General features: G+C 45.1%; 2 protein-coding genes and 1 long non-coding RNA gene across 5 annotated transcripts in view; all 3 read right to left on the bottom strand.

Moving 5' to 3' along the window:
* Positions 1–21,280, bottom strand: part of LOC146514877 (fibroblast growth factor receptor 1-A-like) — a 25,905-nt gene extending 4,625 nt beyond the window's left edge. The window contains exons 1-14 of one of the 3 annotated variants that reach the window (XM_085168818.1): positions 21,082–21,280; positions 7,156–7,284; positions 4,850–4,954; positions 4,599–4,771; positions 4,395–4,518; positions 4,062–4,252; positions 3,772–3,916; positions 3,488–3,690; positions 1,999–2,144; positions 1,547–1,668; positions 1,153–1,263; positions 861–1,051; positions 222–344; positions 68–138 (exon numbers count right to left, since the gene is read on the bottom strand). In XM_085168818.1, coding sequence (XP_085024944.1) covers positions 68–138; positions 222–344; positions 861–1,051; positions 1,153–1,263; positions 1,547–1,668; positions 1,999–2,144; positions 3,488–3,690; positions 3,772–3,916; positions 4,062–4,252; positions 4,395–4,518; positions 4,599–4,771; positions 4,850–4,954; positions 7,156–7,284; positions 21,082–21,199 — 1,952 coding nt within the window. In that variant the 5' untranslated portion in view covers positions 21,200–21,280. Of the gene's footprint in view, positions 1–67; positions 139–221; positions 345–860; positions 1,052–1,152; positions 1,264–1,546; positions 1,669–1,998; positions 2,145–3,487; positions 3,691–3,771; positions 3,917–4,061; positions 4,253–4,394; positions 4,519–4,598; positions 4,772–4,849; positions 4,955–7,155; positions 7,285–11,242; positions 11,457–21,081 lie in introns of those variants that run through there. The other 2 variants (XM_085168816.1, XM_085168817.1) reach the window with 2 other exon arrangements.
* On the bottom strand, positions 14,049–18,969 carry LOC146514878 (uncharacterized). Its single transcript, XR_014875420.1, has 2 exons — positions 18,787–18,969; positions 14,049–14,772 (listed from the first exon to the last, which is right to left on the bottom strand). It is a non-coding gene; the product is annotated as an uncharacterized LOC146514878 (long non-coding RNA).
* On the bottom strand, positions 14,960–18,414 carry LOC146514879 (uncharacterized). Its single transcript, XM_085168839.1, has 4 exons — positions 18,285–18,414; positions 17,895–18,146; positions 17,231–17,320; positions 14,960–17,058 (listed from the first exon to the last, which is right to left on the bottom strand). Exons 1-4 carry the CDS (start codon positions 18,412–18,414, stop codon positions 16,799–16,801), a joined length of 732 nt encoding a protein of 243 aa, XP_085024965.1. The 3' UTR covers positions 14,960–16,798.

Below are 21,280 nucleotides of genomic sequence, written 5' to 3'. Positions count from 1 at the left end.
AAATGCTGTAAAATCACAGGAAGAGGAAGTCTTGGTTCAAGTGCTCGGTAGGCTTCAGAGGACTCACACGTCGCTCTGGTGTGTGTAGATTCGGTCAAACAAAGCTTCCGGCGCCATCCACTTCACTGGCAACCGACCCTGCGGACACATTCAAACCCAAAGATCAGCACCCTGTCAGCTTTGGCTTTCACCCCACCAAAATAAAAGTCTGTCCGACTTACATTGGTGGTCTTCTTGTAGTAGTCGATGTGGTGGATGTCTCGAGCCAGACCGAAGTCGGCGATCTTCATTACGCTGTCTTCAGTGACTAGAACGTTCCGGGCCGCCAAGTCTCTGTGAATGCACTGAAGCACAGGGGAGGGTCAGCCTTTACATCATGACACCGAGAATTCAACCGACAACCCAATGCACTCACAACACAGCTACCCCCGTCCCCCTTTTATTCTTAAAGAATAAAGGCTGGAGACCCCTTCAGTTCATTCAGCTCCATATTTTTAGTAAGTTTGCACCAAGACCCAGCACAAGACAAAAAAATGATGATCAGTTATAATTGTAGGGTCTTTATCTCACAATATAAAATACCTCGAGGCATCTGTTACTGTGCTTGGTGCTACTTAAATGAAATGGAATTAAACTGAAGCCTGATTCTTCTGAGCAGCAGAGTCCAGGGATAAAAGTATGGAGATGGGTGTACCTAATAAATTGGCTGTGAGTATATTTCTGCACTGCGTGTGTCAGATTTCTCATCAGACGCTCTGTGTTTACTGGCAAAAGAAAACCGATGCCCACAGAGTTCACAAGATGGTTCAAGCATGAAAAGGAGCAGAGTCTGCGCCCTGATGATGTAAAGTCTCTCTGACCTTCTTTGATGCGAGGTATGCCATCCCTCGGGCCACCTGGTACGCTGCCGACACCAGCTCCCTGACCTCCAGGCTGCCCAGCGGCGCCTGCCTGGAGCCGCTCCAGTATTCCGCCCCAACTGGCCGGCGAGCTCGCAGATACTCCCTGAGATTACCCTGCGCAGCGTACTCCACCACCACATAGAGAGGACCTGCTCCGGGTCATGGCGAACCCAGGAGAATGAAAGAAACGCGTTAATATCAAATAGTCACACGGCAGGAATTTAAAGACCTCAGACGCGGCGGCGCTCACCGTCCTGCGTGCAGGCGCCCACCAGGTTAATGATGTTCTTGTGTTTGCCGATCATCTTCATCATTTCCATTTCAGAGATGAGGTCAGACAGATCCTTCTCCGTGGCATCGGCTGCACGCAGCAACAACACGTAATCTTTCAGCGACAACCTCAATGTCATGCCCCCTGCAGCTCACACTTGCACAAGTTTCCACATTTATATTTGGAGCTCTGCTGAGACTTCACTGAGCACCACGACAGTCAGAACTTTACTTCCTTCTAAAGTAATTTGCATTTATTTTATTAGGGGCACACACACAAGCTGGAATGGAGAAGCTAGGGTGGAGGTGGTTTGCAAAGAGGCAGCTGCAGGGGGCATCTTTCACCCTAAACTGCTGCCTGCAAGTTCTCTCACCTTTGAGCATCTTCACGGCGACTTTGGTGACCCGTGTCGGTTTGTTTTTGTCTATCCCGATGGCCTCGGCCAGAACCACCTGACCGAAGCAGCCTTCACCCAGAGGCTTCCCCAGAGTCAGTCTGAGGACGACAATCAAACGGTCAGCAGATACAGGAGCACGCTGAACTCACTCTCACTTTCATTATATTTAAACCTTAAGGACAGACCGAGAAGACGAGGCTGACGTAATTTCAGAAACATGCTGTGCAGCTCAGTGAGCTCTCCAACTCAGTCTGTAAGCTGGTTGTTTGGTTGTGTTAGTGATAGGTCAAAGGTCACAGAGACAGGCAGGTTTACATTAGAATGTAACAGATGAAGAAATAACAGTGCGGTCTTTGCCCTGATGTCAATTGCTGCAGCAATCTCAGGTGCAGATTGGGAGGGGCGAGGGGCAGAAAAGGCGTGGTTACCGGTCACGAGGCAGCTCCCACGCAGAGTCGTAGGGAAGTTCGTACTGCGACGTGCCCACCACGACGGTGGTGGCCGCGCTGGAGAGACGAGACTGACGCATCAAACACATCCCCGATTGCAGTGAGGACGACGACTCGACTGACACCTGTGGACGCAGAATTCAATTCTATTCTATTTATACAGCACCAAATCACAACAACAGTAACCTCAAGGTGCTTTATATTGTAAAGTAAAGATTTTACAATAATACAAAGGAAACAAAAAAAAAACAACAACCATATGACCCCCTGTAAGCAAGCGCTTGGCAACAATGGGAAGGAAAAACTTCCTTTTAACAGGAAGAAACCTCCAGCAGAACCAGGTTAAGGGAGGGGCAGACAGTTGGGGAGGAAGATGGGACAAAGACATGCTGTAGAAGAGAGCCAAAGATGAATGATAACTAATGATTCAATGCAGAGAGGTACAAACACATGTGAGTGAAGAAACACATCATCAGCATCATGGAAATCTCCCAGCAGCCTACACCTATTGCAGCTTAAGGGAGGATTCACGGTCACCTTACTAAAAAGGAAAGTTTGAAGTAGTGCTGTCAGCGTTAATCTAGTTAAAATGATGTTAACGCCATAACCGCATTAACGCAGCAAATCTCCGTTAGCGAGTTAGCGCGGATCGCCCCACGCATGGGGCTGCATCATGGTGCAGCCATGGGCTAACTCGCTAACAGAGATTTGCTGCGTTAATGCAGTTATGGCGTTAACATCATTTTAACGAGATTAACGCTGACAGCATGAGGAGCAGGATTTTGAATTCTGGATTTAACAGGGAGCCAATGACGAGAAGAAAATATAGGAGAAATCTGCTCTCTCTTTCTAGTTCCTGTCTGTACTCTTGCTTCAGCATTTGGGATCAACTGCAGTCTTTTCAGGGAGTTTTTAGGACATCCTGATAATAATGAATTACAGTTTTTATTTGCCAAGGTAATGCCATCCAGAGTAAGAATGGAAGACACATTGAAGACACATTGATGGTTTCGAGGTAGTAATTACTGAAGTTAACTCAGAAAGATCAACTGGAGAACAATACTAAACAAATATCAATTGTAGTGAAAATAGCTGTAGATAACGTGAAATGTGAAATGATGAGTAATTTTATCTCTAATGGTTAAAATTTTATTTGTGAATAAGTTCATGAAGTCATTACTAGTTAACGTTAAAGGGATGGTTGGCTCAACAGAGCTCTGACTTTTTTGACAGCCTGGCTACAGTGTTGAAGAGAAACCTAGTGTTGTTCTTATTTTCTTCAATCAATGAAATAGCAAAATGTTCTGGCTTCGCAGAGCAGCAAACTATTTCTCCAGGCTAAATGATGATCTTCTAAATTTGTGATACACATTTTCCTCTCCAGCTAATAAGTTATCTGGTTTAGGGTGCGCGTTTGAGAGCACATCTTAAAAAGGAGAGAGCGAGGGCGCCTCACCTGTCCCCTCACCTGTCTCCTCACCTGTCTCTTCAGAGGCATGCTCTTGGCTAATTTCTGCACGACCAGCTGGTTGCTGAAGTCACTTTTCTTCGGGACACAACAGAGCCTGCAGATGACTGCTGTGGCGGTCAGGACGACGATGATGAAAAACCCAAGGCAGTAGATGAAGATCTCCAGGTACGCCTGCGAGGTCAGTGGGGAGGGCGGAGGGTCTGAGGAGAGATCACATCGGGAACATTAACAGAGATTTGAGTTCATTTCTGTGCGTGGCAAACCTGCAAACCTTCACATACCATCGACCACAGTGAGCCACGCAGAGTGGTGCGACACCCCAATGGAGTTGGCGGCCAGGCAGGTGTACTCTCCAGAGTCTTCCAGAGTTACGCTCCTCAGATTCAGCACCTCCATCTCTCTGTCTGTGGTGTTCACGTTAGCAGTCTAAGAGAGACAAAGGAGCGGCGCTCCTGGGATTATTCATGTTGATGTAAAGTGCTGCTATCCAGGCAGCACACAGGTATCCCCTGAGGTGTGATCGGGCTGTAAAGGGAACAAGTTTGACTACATTTATATCAGCTTTCCATACTTTGAGAACACGAGCGTAGGGCAGTCCGTCCGGTCCCACTTTGCTGCCGTTGATGACGATGTGTTTGAGCCACTGGATGTGAGGCTGTGGGTCGCTGAAGACGCGGCACACAAAATCCACGTTGCTGCCAACCACAGCCGTCTGGTTGGCCGGCAGCCCGGCCTGCAGGATGGGCCTGTGAGGAGAGCGCTCTGAAACGGGTAGGATGGAGATAAAGACAGAGGTAAAATAAGAGGACAAGAATGATGATTTGCTGTGTTTTTGTTCAGTTTGGAGGAATATGGGGTTTCACAGAGCTTCGGCTGTGCCTGAAATGTTCACCATCACTCTTACCGACTACATCCAGCTGGTAAGTGTGTCGCAGGCTTCCATATTCGTTCTCCACCACACAGGTGTAGTTCCCTTTATCAGAAGGAACTACTGACTCCATAATTAGACTCCACATGTGGTCTCTGATCTGAAGGAGAGAACACAGGTAAACGAAAAGGATGAAAAGGAAAACTAACTCTGAAGCTTGCTCTGATGTCACAAACTCACCTTGTAGCCTCCGATTCGTTGGTCCTTCCTCAGCTCGTTCCCGTTCTTGTACCAGCGCAGGGAGGGAAGCGGGTTTCCCATTGCTTGGCATCGAAACTTCACCGTTGTGCTTGCAGGAACAGCGTGAAGCAGCTTCTCCATCTTGTCTGGCATCACCCACTGTGGCTCCAGTGCTAACGAGGAGACACAGCCACGTAAGCATCCTGATTACAAACACCTGTCTGAGAGAGAGAGAGCAGTTTGAAGCTTACGCTGCTGCAGCTTCTCGCTGCTCGTCGACAGCTCGTCGGACAGCTTGTTTTCCTCTGACGAAGACTCGTCATCTTCTTCGTCTTCGGAGGATTTCACTGTGTCTGCTTTAAAATAAAAGGCAGTATGTTTAAAGCATGCAGCTTTTACAGTTCTGCATTAACCTCAATGACCAGATGAAGATGACTGAGAGCATCTCAGAGGACATCAGACGGTCTGATTCCACATTCAGAAGAATAAACTAACATCCGGCACTTTTTAGACATGAATCGAAATCAAAAAACTTTAGTAATCCCAGAAGCAGTGATGTCACAACGCTCCAAGACAGAACCTATATACTTATATAAAAGCATTGTAATTTTAAATATCCCAGCATGTTACACAAATCAAATATATGGTTGACACTGAGGTACCCCTCTTGATGCTTTGATTCTGTGGAAAAGCTCATACCAGAAGAAGTGTAATGCCAAAATGAATCTGTAAGACCTGATGGGAAACATCAGCTTGTGAAATGTGCACATTTAACATGTGGCTGAAATAAACTGCTAACTGTAAACAGGGCAACAGCTTTAGAAGACTTTCGTTCCAGATCAGGAGGTCGGTTTTCAACAAGACAAACCTACAGCAGCTGGTTTCAGACAGAGGACCGAGGCCCAGGGTCAGATAAAGAGGGATTATTATGAACTGTGAATCATGCAGAGCAGCTCTGGGAGAGTCTGAGAATGAAACCTGGAGCAGGAAGTGAGCAGAACAGTTTCAGCTTAAACGCTTCAAAGAAATATCCTCAGCTGTTTCATATTCTCTGACCAGCGGTCACAAACAGAAAACCGAACCAGCATCAGGAGCCTGGAAGGGCTTCTGCTGTAGTCTGATGGTGTAAGAGGCTCTGTGGCTCTGAAAGTACAGCTCATGGTAAACACATCAGAGAAGAACAGTGAGACAGGGCCGGGCTCGAGGGACGCTGTTTACGAGAAACCAGCTCAGGATCGTTTTCTGTTACTGCGTCTGCCACAAGGAGGCGTGGCTTCAACCTGAGCCGAGCAAAACAAGAAACTACAGATTCAAACACTCAGCTGGAGTCCAGATGGTTGGACCGGCATATACCCACCCACATACACACAGACACACACAAACACACACCCACACACACACACCACCCGAGGCAAGCGTGTTTGTTGTGTCTGTGCTGCACAGCGCTTCATGTGTTCTCACAGGACCAGTCTGAGCGCTGTCCTCACTCTCACCAGGAAAAATTACTTTAAACATTTTCAGATGGCTTGCAGCCACAAACAACCAAACCTTGAAGTCACTTTCCTGTTACAGAACTTCTCTCACTGGAAACTTTTAGGAGCTTTTATATAACGTGGAGACAGAAACACTGCGACCACAGTCAAGATCAGATGTGAACGAGCCTCAAACAAAGGAGGGCGAGGCCCAAACAAGCGCTGCAGCACTTAAAAAGAGGCTAACGTACCGGCGCTGCCAGGAACCCGATTTACCATCACAGCACCACGCTGAGCACCAGGCTTTAACCATGAACTGTGGTTATTCAGATAACCACAGCTCTCTGCTTCAGGCTAAAAATAGTAATAAAAGCCAGTGACAGTAAAAAAAGCCAATTAAAAGAAACAAGTTATTGTGTCTCAGATTCTCTGTTAAGGAATATTTGTGAGTTTATAGCGTTTCGTTTTCATTTCAGTTTTTCAGAAAAGTGTTTATGTGTTTATCATAACTCCCACATTTAACAGCGTCTGAAGCTGCAGCCATGCCGACGACACCCCGCTTTACTTCACTGCAGAAATTCACCTGCACATGCTTCAATTTGGTTTCATAAATTAATAAAATGCATAAAAACCAAATATCCACCTGCTTCAGAGTCTTCAAGAAGAGAGATGCACTTCTCTGACAAATCTTCAACTGAATTTTAGGAGTTTGGATTAGTTAGTTTAGTAATATCTTCCTTAAACACCAGGGTCTTACAGCAGGGCTGTCACAGCTCAGCCTCAGTGTTTACATGTATGAATGGCTCTAACTGCTTCAAGCCTCCATCAGGAGGCTACATCGTCTCGTTCCATGCTGGGATCCTGGATCCAGTTAAACTGAAATGCTAAAGACCAGCTGTCTAACTGTGAGGATTTGCTGCTGCTCGCTGGTGTCAGTTATACTGACGTGTCTGAGTTTGGGACATAAAACACGGCTTTAATTCTAGTTTAAATGAAGCAAACTCAGGTTAAACTGTGTCTGAAAAGTGACTTTAGATACGTCTTTCAGTCATGGTGTCCACCCTCAGACCTCAGATGCTCCTCACCTGTGCGCGTGTCCTCTGTGGCTGGCCTGGACTGAGCCGGAGGGTCGTGAACCAGCAGAACTAGCAAAACCAGCAGGAGGCGGTGAGGGCAGGACATCGTGTCCAACACAGCGACGTGCTCCGAACACACTGCAGCGACAACAGACACACAATGTCAGACTTCCTGCTTTCTCTGAGAGTCAGACTAGTGCAGGTCACCAAAGATGGAAATCTGCCAGCTTCAGATATCTGTCAGTTTGAAATTAAAAGGATGTGTACTGTATGATGTGAATGATTGTGCAAAACGCTGCCACAGGGAGGGTTTGTTCCAGTTTTAAAAGCTTTTTTCTACCTTATAAAAGTTTAAAAATACAGAAAACAGTGCTTCAACTTAAACTTAATACAGTTTTTATCATTATTATCATTTAGTTTGTTTAAATGTCAATAAAACAAACGAGCTGTGATGAAATGTGAAAAGAAGATGAGTGAAGCTCACTCACATGCACTACAGCATCATTCATGTTTTGTCTATGGCTGCTGATGACCTTTGACCCCTCCGAGGTGACTCCAGCAGCACAAACTGCATACAATGATTGTGGTCATGAATAAACTTTCTAAAGCTCCAACCTCAATGCTCCGCAACATTTAGGAACTTTGTTTAAATTCCAGGTCTGTGCCAAGAAACCAACCAATTGAAATTAACTTCACCAATTTTGACAAGGAGCGCGGTCTGATATCAGCCAGAGCTTTTGATGGATACCAGAAGAGTTTGGTTGATGTGCAGCTGCTAAGAGATATTTAACCAAATATCAATGAGTGTGAATAGACACACTGCCAAAAGCACTCACTTCACACACACGCACACGCACACACACACACACACACACACACACACACACACACACACACACCTTGAGTGACATCCACCTGTCCATAGGGTTTAATATAACAGCTGAAGGGTTTCCACAGGTTTAGGAGTGTTTATGGGAATTTCTGACCATTCTTCCAAAGGCACATTGTGAGGTCAGACACTGATGTTAGAAGAGAATGCTTGGCTCTCAGTGTCCACTCTAATTTATTCCAAAGGTGTTCTGTTGGGTTGAGGTCAGAACTCAAGTTCTTCCACACCGAACTCGCTCATCCATGTCTTTATGGCTTTTGTACTATTGTGCAGTCATACTGAAACAGGAAGCTCTATCCCCAATCTATTCCCTGTGCCAAACAGTTTGGAGGTCTGTAGCGACTAACTCGACAGAAAGTTCCTTTGTGCACTTTGATCCTCAGCATCCACTGACCCCGCTCTGTGAGTTTACGTGGCCAATCACTCAGTGGCTGAGCTGCTGCCGTTCCTAATCACTTCCACTCTGTTATAATCCCACTAACAGCTGATTATGGAATATTTAGTAGAGGAAACGTCACGCTAGACTTGTTGCAAAGGTAACATCCTATCACAGTACCACGGTGGAGTTCACTGAGCTCCTGAGAGCGACCCATTCTTCCACAGATCTTTGTAGAAGCAGTTTGCATGCCTAGGTGTTTGATTTTGTACACCTATGGGCATTGAAGTGATGGAACACCAATGATCTGGATGGGTGACTGAATACTCTTGGCAATATAGCGTATGTACCTGTGTGGATCAGAGAAAACCCAAACTTTTTCTTTAGAGTCATTAAAGATGCATGCTGCACAGCTATTCCACTGGAGAAAGAACAGTTCAAAGGATGACCCTGACATTCATGCCTGAGGTGAGTAGACGAGACTGAAGGAGCTGAAGCAGCAGGAATGAACAGCTCCTCCTGACTGACCAAGACAAGCAGCATCTGACAGGACGCCTCCAGGCTCATTTGTTTCAGCCCCAACCAACCGGGATGAGACCCCCCGTGTGAAGACACCATTCATACAACACACATACACACTCACACCAGCATTGTTGCACTGGAAGTCAAACAGTGAAGCATCCTGTCACTGAGGACTTCATGGCCCATCCTCTCTGAGTTTCAGAGCTGAGATGTGGTCCTGTGTGAGCCTCAGCTCCATCCAAAGTATCGCTGAACTGATTATTGTTGATTTTTATTGATTATTGTTGACTGTCTGTAATATCTGTGGTGCAGCTCTCTTCAGTTTTGGTGCTTTCTTTATTTTCTTTAACTAAAAACTCTTTAAACATGAAAACTGGATCCAGATAAATCTCTACGACTTCCTCTCCTCATTTCTGAGCCCGGATGATGACTTTTTCCTCAGCCCAAGTGTGATTTGAACTCGGGTGTGATGGGTCAGCTCAGTCGGGGCAGTGCTGATGGATGACGAGGGTGGTTTCTTAAACCAGCCTGATGCTTTCATTAAGAGTCATTTTGGAAGCTGCCTCCACGTCACTAACATCAGTCAGAGCAGACCCTCTGAATGAAACCTTACCTGCACTAGACTGTGTACACCTGTCTATCTGACACATCCACTCCCAAAACAGCTTCACCCTAACACCACCCTGATCTACAGCTTCAGCTCAAACACCACCCTAACTCACTCCACTCCATTTTTACAGTCTGAACATCACATATTCGTATTTATGAGTGTTTACAGAAGGAACCGACTCACAGACACCTACACCACCCGCATCACCATCCACACCATCACAGACTCACAGACAGAATGATCATTTTAATGTGGTCGGAGGTAAATAACCTTAAAGCTTGAATCAGTGCCTGAGCTCGTGGTTATTCATGATTATTAGGGTTAGTCTAGTTCAGAAATATTCTTCATGCTATAATAAAAATACGGCGTGTGTGCCTAGAAACTTCCAGCTGCTCACAGGAGAGAAAGCTGCGGTTCTCCTGCAGGGATCTGAGGATGGAAGGAACCATTTGGAGCTTTCAGCTACTGGCACGATGCAGAACCACCCTGTGTAGCTCCTGTCCTGTGCAATGAATCCAGTTTTAACTTGAAAAACTATTTTGGCTTCCTGCAATGACTGAGCATGACTAACGCGTCTCCCTGGCGTCACGGTAACGCTATGACCTCAGAGAAACCCACCCGAGTGTCAATCTGACCCTGGCCAAAGCGAGGCTGACGCACCGGCACTGCCAGGAACCCGATTTATCATCACTGAGCCACGCTGAGCACCAGGCTTTTACCAATCTGGGATTTCTGAGACTAATCTGGTTGGTGGAGGAGACTTCGTGTGAATCTGACACGCTCGAGTAAGCAGGAGAGCGAGCAAACAGCCAGTCGCAAAGCAGTGCGCTTCAGTCTCTGACACAAACGCCAAAACATGCTTCAAACCCCATCAGACACCTGAAGTCACGCCTACTGCTCACACATTTCAAGATTAAAGCAGAGTGATGATGATGATGATGATGGTAGTGATGAGATCACTGTGAACCTGTTTACAGACACAAACAGGAACAGGAAACTGTAACAAGCTCCAACTACACCTTCACAGGCTCAGGTGTTCTGTTCTGACCTCACTGGTGATGATGATGATGATGATTGTGTGTGTGCTGGCACAGAGGACTCACACACAGCCTGCAGCTGTCACTGAGCCACTAACACAGACAAAATATTAGGAACACCTGTGCCTAATAAGTTTGGTCCTCACACTGCAGCAAAGCCCAACCTGTGAGGGTCCCTGTGGTATCTAACACAGGACACTAGCAGCAGATACTCAAATACTTCGAGTCCTGTGTACTTTGAGTCAGAGTACTGCAATTCAGACCTCTCCCAGTTCAGCATCAGTCTCTGCTCCGCTCTCAGCACAAGAAAAAGTGTGTGGCTTCTGCTTTACACTGATCTACTCCACCTACACCACCCACACCATCACAACTCTGGTGCCAGCCTCCTGCTTTCAAACTAATCATTTTACATTAAACTGTTCATTTTTCTTCATGTAATAAAGCCTGAGACACACATACAGTAAACCCCTGGTCGGAGCATCTGGTCCGGTGTGCGTGTCAGAGAGAGAGAGAGAGTACACCTCTACCTGTGAGCAGGTGAAGCTGTGAAGCTTCAGAGCCCTGCGGGTACAAACATATCTGAGCTGACCTCAGAATAGTGAGCCCCGTCCCTCCTCAGAGCAGTAGTACCTCTGTTTTTCGCAGTACTTACAGACACTTACAGACACACAGATCCCGGTAAACCTCAGATCAGAGTACCTGTGGAGCTCCAGGGTCTGCGGAGGAATAAGCGTTAGTTAGTCCCGGGACTGGGCACCAACAGCAGCCTGCCCGCTACTCCGTCTGCGGCTCTAGTTCACGTTAAAGCCCCGGCGGAGTGATCCAAACTCCTCTTGCTCTTCGCCCCGAGAGCCGCGCGTGCAGAGGACAGTCCCTCACGGTGTTTGTCGGCGCACGGTCAGCGGGAAGGCCCGCCCACAGGGGGCGTTTCTTACCCTCCTCCCCAGCACACCGTGGCAGGGCTGGTTTTACCGGTGCTGTGGGGACTCGTGTGGGGACAGAAAGGTCCCCACACTTGTAACTTCCAGCATGGGACATCGGGCTATTGGGTGTGTTTATAGCTAGGTTTAAGTTTGGTTTAAACATAGCCAGACTAATCTTCTAAGTGGCCCAGGGCAAACACTTTTGGCCCCCTCTTAGACACACAGAAAGAAAACAAAACCTTTACGTCATTGGATCAAGAAACTTCATCTGAAAGACTGATATGTCAGTGTTGTTGTGGTTGGGCTGTAGAGTTTTACATGACCATTTACAGTTTCTGGAAATTCTGCAAAGTTTTGTGGCTTCAGTTTTGACTTCAGTGTCGGGACATGTTTTTACGAAAGTGTCAGATCTTCATCATCATCATCTTCATTATCTTTATTTATAAAGCACTTTAAAAACAACCACAGATGACACAAAATGCTGTACATTAGAACTAAATAATCACAATTTCATAAGATATAAATAAAAGCCAATTAAAAATAATAATAAATAATTCATTAGTTAATAAATAATTTAATTAAAAGATAAACTAAGTCTCACTGCAGTCAAAAGCCAAGGAATAAAAATGGGTTTTAAGTAGTGCTGACAGCACTAGTTTTAAGATGTGTTCTGAAAGGGGGCTCTCTATTGTGCAAGGGCAAGTTATTCCATAATTTAGGAGATCTGTCTCACAGCACTAAACTGTTATTTATGAAGTGAGTGTTAAAAAACAAGTGCAGTTTAAATCCATGTTTATGTCATGTTACCTCTTTGGACCACTTTCCTGTGATCATAATAAGCTGTTTAGTCTTGCCTCAGTTACATCACCATAAGCTCTCACACAGCCAAGCTTCAGTCACTTCAGAGCCCTTCACACTGATTTAAATTGTCTCCTGGAAGCCTAAATTACATTAAAGTTGACCCAAGTCTTCACTTTTTGATTTTATTATCTGCTCGATAGGCAGTGTTGGGGAGTAACGGAATACATGTACCACATTTACGTATTTAACTGTAACTGTATTCCGTTACAGTTACCGTTTAAAAAGGTGGTATTTAGAATACAGTTACTTTGTTGAAATAAATGGATTACACGGCGGTACTTTCCTGTTTCATATTGTCACGGGTATTGTTTGGGTTTTGTTTGACAGCTATGTTCTGTTATTGCAGGCGGCAGCGTTATGGTTGCCAAGGTTACAGGGTGACACGCTCTCTCTCTGCGACTGTGTGTTTCCTGGGTGAGAGAGCGCCTTTTTGTTGTTGTTGTTGTGCTAAGCTAATAGGCAGAATGCTACAGGTATAGCTCTAAAGAATGTAGCATCATGGGCAGTGTAGTCCGTGCTGCAGGGAGAATGGACTGCCACCCGTTATATGTCTGTGAGCGCGAGGAGGGAGAAAAAGGAAAACTACGGGCTGTCATCGAGCAAAAACGGGAGCTGGAAGCATGTAAATATAATAATAACCACTGCAGCCAAGAAGAGTGCCTGACGAGCCCAGTTGTAAGTAAGCTATTAAAACTCAACTGTACACCGTGTTCGTGTTTTCCTCCGAAACAATAAGTTCCGTTGGAGCAGCCTTTCAACGCCTCTCTCTGTCTCTCGCTAGCAAACTTGACCCAGACAACAAAGTAAAGCTAGTTTTTGGCTACGAGAACGACACGAACCCGACGTATTAGCCAGAGGTCCCTTTACTACGGTTCAGAGCCGTGGACTTTCAGTAACAGTAATAAATCACATCCATGTAGTTGTAAACAGCATGATAATATATTAAGTAATCCAAAGTATTCAGAATACGTTACTCTCATTGAGTAACGTAACGGAATACGTTACAAAATACATTTTGGGGCATGCATTCTGTAATCTGTAGTGGAATAAGTTTTAAAAGTAACCTTCCCAACACTGTGGATAGGAGCTTTACTTTTTGTCCCCGCAAAGTCACTGCAAACTGACTGTCCTCATAACACTGATAAACACCTACACTGCACACACTCACACAGATGGTTTCCATTGTGAATTCATTGGCAGATTGGTATAATGTGTGTTTGAGAGTGTCAGGCTGTGAACAATGACTCTGACTGTGTGTGTGTGTGTGTGGGGGGGGGGGGGGGGGGGGAACGACAGAGGCAGTATTGTGAGTCCATCCAGTCACACAAAGTAAGGTCAGAGTTATTAGAGGAGTGGGCAGGATGGACGCTCCACTGTCATAAACATTTGGGAACAGCTCATAAATCAGAGTATTCACCATAACAATGCACTTACGTCTTTTTAGATAAAAAGCCGTTAATAAAAAACTACTTTGTGAAAGTACTCCTGTTCTAGTGTGGCTATAAGCATTTTACCAGAAAGTCTCCAACCCAAAGTTAAAGATAAAGACTTACATTACCATTAGCATTTTTACATATTTACATATTTTAAATGATCTATTCTTTCCTCTCTGAGGGCTGCAGGCCTGCCTCCAGAGATGGAAAACTACTCGAGTATTTCCTCTTGTTGTTTTTATCTTATAATAATAATAATAATAATAATAATAAACTTTATTTATAAAGCACACTTAAAAACCAAGGGTATGCCAAGGTGCTTAACTGGTAACATAGAGAATAGAAGTTAGATAATAGAATTAGGACCAAAGCAAATACTAAGTATGCAAGCAGGTAGCTGTCACTGATACATAGGAAAGCAACAGGTACAGAGCAAACAAGAAGTTAAATGAGCATAAAAGTGCATAATATAAAATCATAAAAGAAATATTAACTAGAGGGAAAGGCAAGATTGAATAAGTGGGTTTTTAGTCGTGATTTGAACAGTGCAATGGAATCAGATGCGTGGAGGTCGAGAAGAAGGGTATTCCACAGTACCGGGGCAGCCAGAGCAAACGCACGGTCACCCCGGGACTTCAGCCGAGATCTGGGTTGGGTCAGAAGTAGTTGAGTGGCAGATCTGAGTGTTCTAGCGGGAGTATGTGATTTGAGAAGTTCACTAAGATAACTTGGCGCTAATTTATTAATAGTTTTAAATGTAAGGAGTAATATTTTAAATTGAATACGGTACTTTATGGGCAACCAATGCAAGCTAGCTAGAACAGGAGTAATAGGGCAAAATTTCCTGGTACCAGTCAAGAGGCGTTCTGCTGCATTTTGGACTGTTGGCAGTCTAAGAAGAAGAGAAGAGGGAAGACCGTAGTACAAGGAGTTACAATAATCCAACCTGGAGGTCACAAAAGCGTGACTAAGCTTCTCCAGGTCCTCATGCGGAACATAATGCCTAGCCTTACGGTGTGTTCACACCGAACGCGATGGACGCGAACAAAAACGCCCCAAACGCCCCTAATTTGACGCGTGCACATTCGCGTCTCAACGCGTGTCCAAGAAAAATCCATCGCGCTTCAAAATATGATATTTTGACGCGCGTGAACCGGAAATGTGGGAGGGATGTGGGAGGAAGTTGTGCCAGACCGGTATCTTTGCAAGATGGCAGCTGTCGAGTTAGCGCTTGAAGAGAGAGTCTCCCTTCTCTATGTACTGTGGAGAGCAGAGCAGCGGCGTAAAAGACGCCCTCGCCGTACCTGGGTCCATCAGGTCCTCCAGAGGCGTGAGCAGTTTGGTGAGTTTCACCATTTGCTCCAGGAGCTGCGCCTGGATGACGGCCGATTTCAGCGATATCACCGTCTTTCACTCGACCAGTTTGAGGACCTGCTTTCCCGCGTCGGTCCCAGAATCGCCCGCCTAGACACCAACTACAGGCGCTCAATCCCACCTGCAGAGCGCCTGTCCATCTGCCTGAGGTTAGTAAAAGTATTTAATATGGTAGTCCTTTATTGATACCTGTGCTAATATATGCTAAACTATCCATTTATACACTGCTAACGTGGATGTGCTATGCTAACAGTGAATGCTCTCGGTTTTTACTGAAAGCAAACTGTGGTACGGAGACGACTGTTTATAATATTTCTAGTGATACTCAGAAGGTCTCATCAAGTCCCGATTTAATTCGATTTATGCTGTTATCAGTGTTTGAATGATAGCATGGCTGTGGTGTCATATCAATGTATGCGCTCGGTGTTTGCTGATATCAAACTGTAGCATTAGGACCACTGAGTTAACCTTTGTAGTGATACTCACTCCTTTTTATTTAGACCTGGTTTAATTCTGGGATAGTTGAATATTTGTATATAATCCCCGCAGACTGTTTTAGATTATATCTAATATATATCATGTAATTATCCTTATAATTACAAAAGGTTTTATGTAAGATTTATGTTTTGCAATTTGTAATTTTGGAATTTCAATAATGTATTTTGTAACTGCAGTACACATAATACTCATTTTAAACAATTTTGTCCAGGTTCCTTGCCAGCAAACAACTCCTCCAGAGAGGCTGTCCTGGTGAGGGAGAAATTCATGGCTCACTTCTCGGCGGAGGGAGCTGTGTCTTGGCAACCAAAGGAGTAGCCTGTTTGAAGTCCGAGTGACTTCCCCACAACGGCTCTTTTAAGAGCCACCCACAAACCTCTAAAGAGTGTTCCTGTCCTTTTAATTTTTTCTTAATAAATGGAGCTCTACTCCAAAATAAACTAACCTCTTTTTACTCTCTTAAGTAACTTGTCTTCACTATGTTCCTATATACAGTGTGGTGCAAAAGTTTGGGCAACCTTATTAATAGTCATTATTTTCCTGTATGAATCGCTGTTACAATGAAAAATGTCAGTTAAATATATCATATAGGAGACACACACATTCATATACACTAAATATTTATTTCATTTCTCTTTTTTTGTGTCGCCAATTTATGCACCTGCTTGATTTAAACACTTATTGCACACTTTCTGTAAACTGCATTTCACTTCTCAAATATCACTGTGTGTGTCTCCTATATGATATATTTAACTGACTATTTTTATTGTGACAACCAGTGATTTGTACAAGAAAATAATTACTTTTCACAATGTTGCTCAAACTTTTGCATCCCACTGTATTAGTATGTTTTGTCATTAGTATAATATGAAATAAATTCTACTTGTGTCAAGTCGGGTGCCAATATTTGCTGTGTAGTAGAACAGAGACATTTTGTCATTATAAATGTTTATTTGAAAAAATATAAATTCATTAACAAAAACATTTATCATAAATATATGAAATGTAACTATTTACAGAGAGACAGGAATAAAAAGGACCCAGCTTGGAGTGGAAGAGCCTCAGGGAGAAGGAGGAGAAAAATAAGAACATTGTTTCTGCCCTGGAGAGCTGCTGCCTCATCAGAAAACTACTGATCATTAGGGTCCAATGTTTCCAAATTTAACACAGCTGTGCTGTTTTCAAAAACTAATTTATAAATTTGAAATTTCACGAATTCTCGTGTCTGAGGCGGCATGCTCTCCAGAACAGGAACAAGGCCGAGGAGGAAATGTTCTGTTGGAGACGGGCGTGGCCTCTTTAGGGACTCCAGGATGGCCAGCTCCACCGCCGATGGACCGTCCTGGGACCCGTCCCTCGCCCGCCTTCGAGCTGTCCTCCTCTGTGGGCCTGTAAAACACAGCACAAAACAACACAAAGTAATGAGAAGGCTGCTACTAGATTTTCATTTTCAAAATTGAAAAAAAAACAGGATATAAACAGATTGGTTGTAGATATTTAGTAAAGGTGATCACAAGGGAATTCAAGCAAGTAAAAAGCTGTCAGTGCTTGATGTTCATACCTGTGGGTGCAGCAGCAGGAGCTGAGGGACCAGGGACTGGGGAGCCAGGAGAAGAGACAGCTGAGGACTCTGCTGCATGATTACTTGACTCTATCAAGACAATATTAGATGTTAACAGGTTGAAGACAATAGTCATAGAGAATATTATATTATTATATACTTATTATTATTATTATATACAGTGGTCTCTCATTTATTGCAGCACATGAACAGTAGTCACAGTTCTCACAAGTTGATTCTCAAAGTGAAAACCTTTGTCGATTTTAAAACGTAAAAGTATTATGCCGCGCTTTTTCTCCGTCTGCGGCGCCACTTTTGTGTGCCTTTTTTGCTCCTGGTGCAGGTGTCTATTTCCGAATGAGGCTCATAGTTATGAGTGTTTTTGTGCTGTTTTTTTCTATTGGACGTGATGGTTATCAAAACCAAACATGATAAGTTTGGCAAGCGCAGGAGACACGACACGGAGGAGATTTGTCATTTGGGCTGCAGAATGCAATGCGCATTGTTGAAAGCTGTACGGTGCAATAAAAAAAATCAGCGAAAAGGCGAGGCAGTGACGGATGAACAGCGGGACTACTGTATACTGTTTATTAATAAACAAAATATGTTCCTGTATGACAACACGCATAAATTAACTGCCTACATTAACTCAATGTAAACATACCTTCTGACTGACACTCCCCTGCTGCCTCTTCGGGCTGTCCCTGGTCCTCGGGGGAGAAGTTCTCCACGGTCCGCACCATATTACCGCTAGTCTCCCGCGGGGTGAGGAAGGGGTCCAGAAACCCCATGACCGCGAAGAACTTCCATCTTCTCCCCGATCCTGCTGCAGACCCACTCCTCTTCTCCTTCTCTGTCTTCTTCTCCTTATTATAAGTGTCCCTGAGGCTCTTCCACTTTCTCCTGCAGATGTCCTCTGAATAAACGCATTATCTTGTTAGCGGAAAGGTATTTGTACATCAGTGGGAAAATAGCGGGACAGTAGGCGGGCTTGCTAGCTTTTGCGCGGGTTCATCGGGTCAGTCTGAAAATTAAAAAGAAGGAATGAACTTACCAGGTTGCCCGATCTCCTCACTTATGTGTCTCCAAGCTAGGTCCTTTTTATTCCTGTCTCGGTAAAAGTAGTAGCTAGCATCGTATAGCTCCGGGTGATTAGCCACGGCACTGATTAGCTTTTCCTCCATACTGAATGAAGAATGAAGGGCTTTGGCTGGATCTGCCCCTTTGACCTAGGTCAGAGCCACGTCACCAGGCTCCTGATTGGTTGTCGCGGCGCGATTTGACGCTGGAGTTCAGATTTTTCCAACTCGAGCGGTAGACGCGAAACGCGCGTATGCACAAAATGCAACACAAAAACTCACGCGCGTGGTTTTATTCGCGAGTCAAACGCGCCAGACGCGCTACACTGACGCGCGTTTCACGCGTTTTGGCGTTTTCGCGACGCAAATCTGCTTCCGAATTTTCGCGGGACCCGCAATCGCGCGTCATCGCGCTTTTCCATTGACTTTACATGTAAACCTGACGCTCTATTCGCGTCCATCGCGTTCGGTGTGAACACACCGTTAGAGATAAGGCGCAGTTGGTGGAAGCTAGATCTCACTACAGCAGACACTTGCTTATCGAGTTTGAGCGAGCTATCCAGCAGTGCAATGCGTCGCGGCGCGTGTGCACAAAAGGGTCCAAACGCAGACTCAGGCGCTAGCAAAAAATGACACTTTATTATAACAACAAAAGGCAACCCGGGAAAACCAGAGGAGCAAAACGAGGAACTATAAAACCCGGGGAAACAATGACGTGAGGAAGCCGGAATTGGGACCGTGGGAGGCTGCAACAGAAACGGGAGAAGATTACTAGGGAGCCGGGAAGCGGGGGAAACACATCAAAACTGAGTTAGACTAGTTGGCTTACGATTAGAGTGGGACCGTGGGAGCTCGGGAGGGAAGTCCGTGAGAAGGAAATCCGTGGAGGTAGTGAATGGGCCACATGATGCACTGGGTGATCCAATTGAGCAGGAGGACAGGCAGGTGGCAGCCGCTGAACGCCGGATCAAAACCACAGAGAGGTGATTAACGGACTGGCGTGGAGCATCTGTCAGTGCCGGGTTAAGTAGCTCTTCAGGTAATCACCCCGATGGAGAGCAGGTGTGCCGGTGTTGGCCCAGCCTGGGGGTGTGGTTACCCGTGCATCACACATTCCACACACACACACACACAGGACCACGGACCATGACACAGCAGTACACCCAAGTTACTGACATAGTCACAAGAAAAGCTAGCAAAGGAACCCAGGGCAGCACAGAGTTGGGCATGAGGGATTTTACTGTTGAACACCACAATCTCAGTCTTCTTATCATTTAAAACAAGAGAATTACTCAGGAACGATTCTTTGACCTCCTGCATGCATTCTTGAAAGTAGTGTAGGGACACAGCAAGGTCGTCAGCAAGTTCAAAATAGATCTGTATGTCATCGGCGTAACAGTGGAAGGCGATATTGTATTTTTCAAAGATTGCGCCTAGAGGGAGCAAATACAGTGAGAAGAGAATAGGACCTAAAACTGATCCTTGAGGCACACCACAACAGACCGGAGCGGAGGAAGAGGAGAAGGTGCCTAAGTTAACTGACAAGGATCTATCAGCGAGATATGATTTAAACCAGTCGAGAGCAGTGCCTTTAATACCCACAGTGTGCTCAAGTCTTAGTAATAAAATGTTATGGTCCACCATATCAAAGGCCGAAGAGAGGTCCAGTAAAACTAGGACCATAGAGCGTCCAGTATCAGTGATTACAAGAATATCATTAAGAACTCTAACCAACGCTGTTTCAGTGCTATGCAATGGCTCAAAGGCAGATTGAAATTTCTCAGCAATATTGTTCGTGTCCAAGTACGCCTGGAGCTGGGAGAGAACTAGTCTCTCCAGGATCTTGGACAAGAACGAAAGCTTCTCTTATCTTTGGTTCATTTGCAGGAGCCAGCACAGGTGCTGATATCAGGTGCTTTCCAGGAGCTTCAGCCACTGTTTGTAGTCCCACTCACTGATTCCTGTCCTTATATGTTAGAAACGGCATCTCCTCCACCTCTCAGTACTCTCCACAGACTGTATATAAAGGACGCACATGTGCTTCATGTGGGACGGACGTGACTGCAGACAGATTGGCTAACCATGCATGCTTTTAGCTACAAACATAAGGCCTGGAGCCAGAATCGCCCTGCCAAAGAATTCAGTCTGGCCCAATGTATGGCTTTCAAAAGGTGGCCAGACATTTTGGTTTTTGAACTTTTTTCACAGGTTTTACAGCTTTTCTCCTGACAGTAACCTCCATCATGGTCACATACGCCAAAACAACAAAGTAATAGATGTAAATGTTTAAAATGACTGTAATTTTAAACAGTTACTGAGCTCAGTCATCAGCTGACAAGCAGGATCATTTACTCACAGACTACACAGTCAAACCACAGGAGTTACCCCCTGCTGTTGTTGTGCGGTATTTTCTGTTGTGTTGCATTCAGGGCCCATGGAAACCATACAACCTTGCAGCTCCAGTCTGACTTAAGGTTGTGTCTTTTCAGATCAACACAGAGACGTTTTGGACATAAAGTTCACTTCAGAAGGATTTAGGTTAAACATGTGGACCAATGAAGAAGAGCATCTCTGACCAGAGCTTTACTGACCTACAACACAGCATGTGCTAGTCTCTCAGTGAAGGCACTAAAAGTGTGATATGGCCACTGCCTGTCAGCTGAGACAGTATGGTCAGCACTGTACTGAGAGACAGATGTTTGATTTTTCCTGTCCTAACTGAATAACTTTGCTGTGCTCGTTCTGTGCTCTGAAAGTGTAAAAGCTGCTGACCTTGGATCGAAGCCAGCAGTGAGAAAATTCCTGTATTTATAATAGAAGCCACACAGGAGACGAGGGAAGTTTTCCCTGGATGGTGTCCAGGCATTAATGCCCTGCAGGGTTGAGGCATCCTGAGGAGGATGTGGGTTTGATTCCTGGTAAAGTGTGGTCACGGGGCTCTCAGTGCTTTCTCTGCACCTGCTTTACAAAC

The sequence above is a fragment of the Neolamprologus multifasciatus genome, chromosome 7, assembly GCF_963576455.1.
Source record: "Neolamprologus multifasciatus chromosome 7, fNeoMul1.2, whole genome shotgun sequence".
Taxonomy (NCBI): Eukaryota; Metazoa; Chordata; class Actinopteri; order Cichliformes; family Cichlidae; genus Neolamprologus; species Neolamprologus multifasciatus.
This window is presented reverse-complemented; position numbering and strand designations above follow the sequence as displayed.

Coding starts and splice junctions, on each gene's coding strand:
- LOC146514879 (XM_085168839.1), bottom strand. CDS start 18,414: ATGGAGGAAAAGCTAATCAGTGCCGTGGCTAATCACCCGGAGCTATAC. Junction 18,147..18,284: donor TGAGGAGATCGGGCAACCTG/GTAAGTTCATTC, acceptor GCGTTTATTCAG/AGGACATCTGCAGGAGAAAG. Junction 17,321..17,894: donor AGGGGAGTGTCAGTCAGAAG/GTATGTTTACAT, acceptor TTGTCTTGATAG/AGTCAAGTAATCATGCAGCA.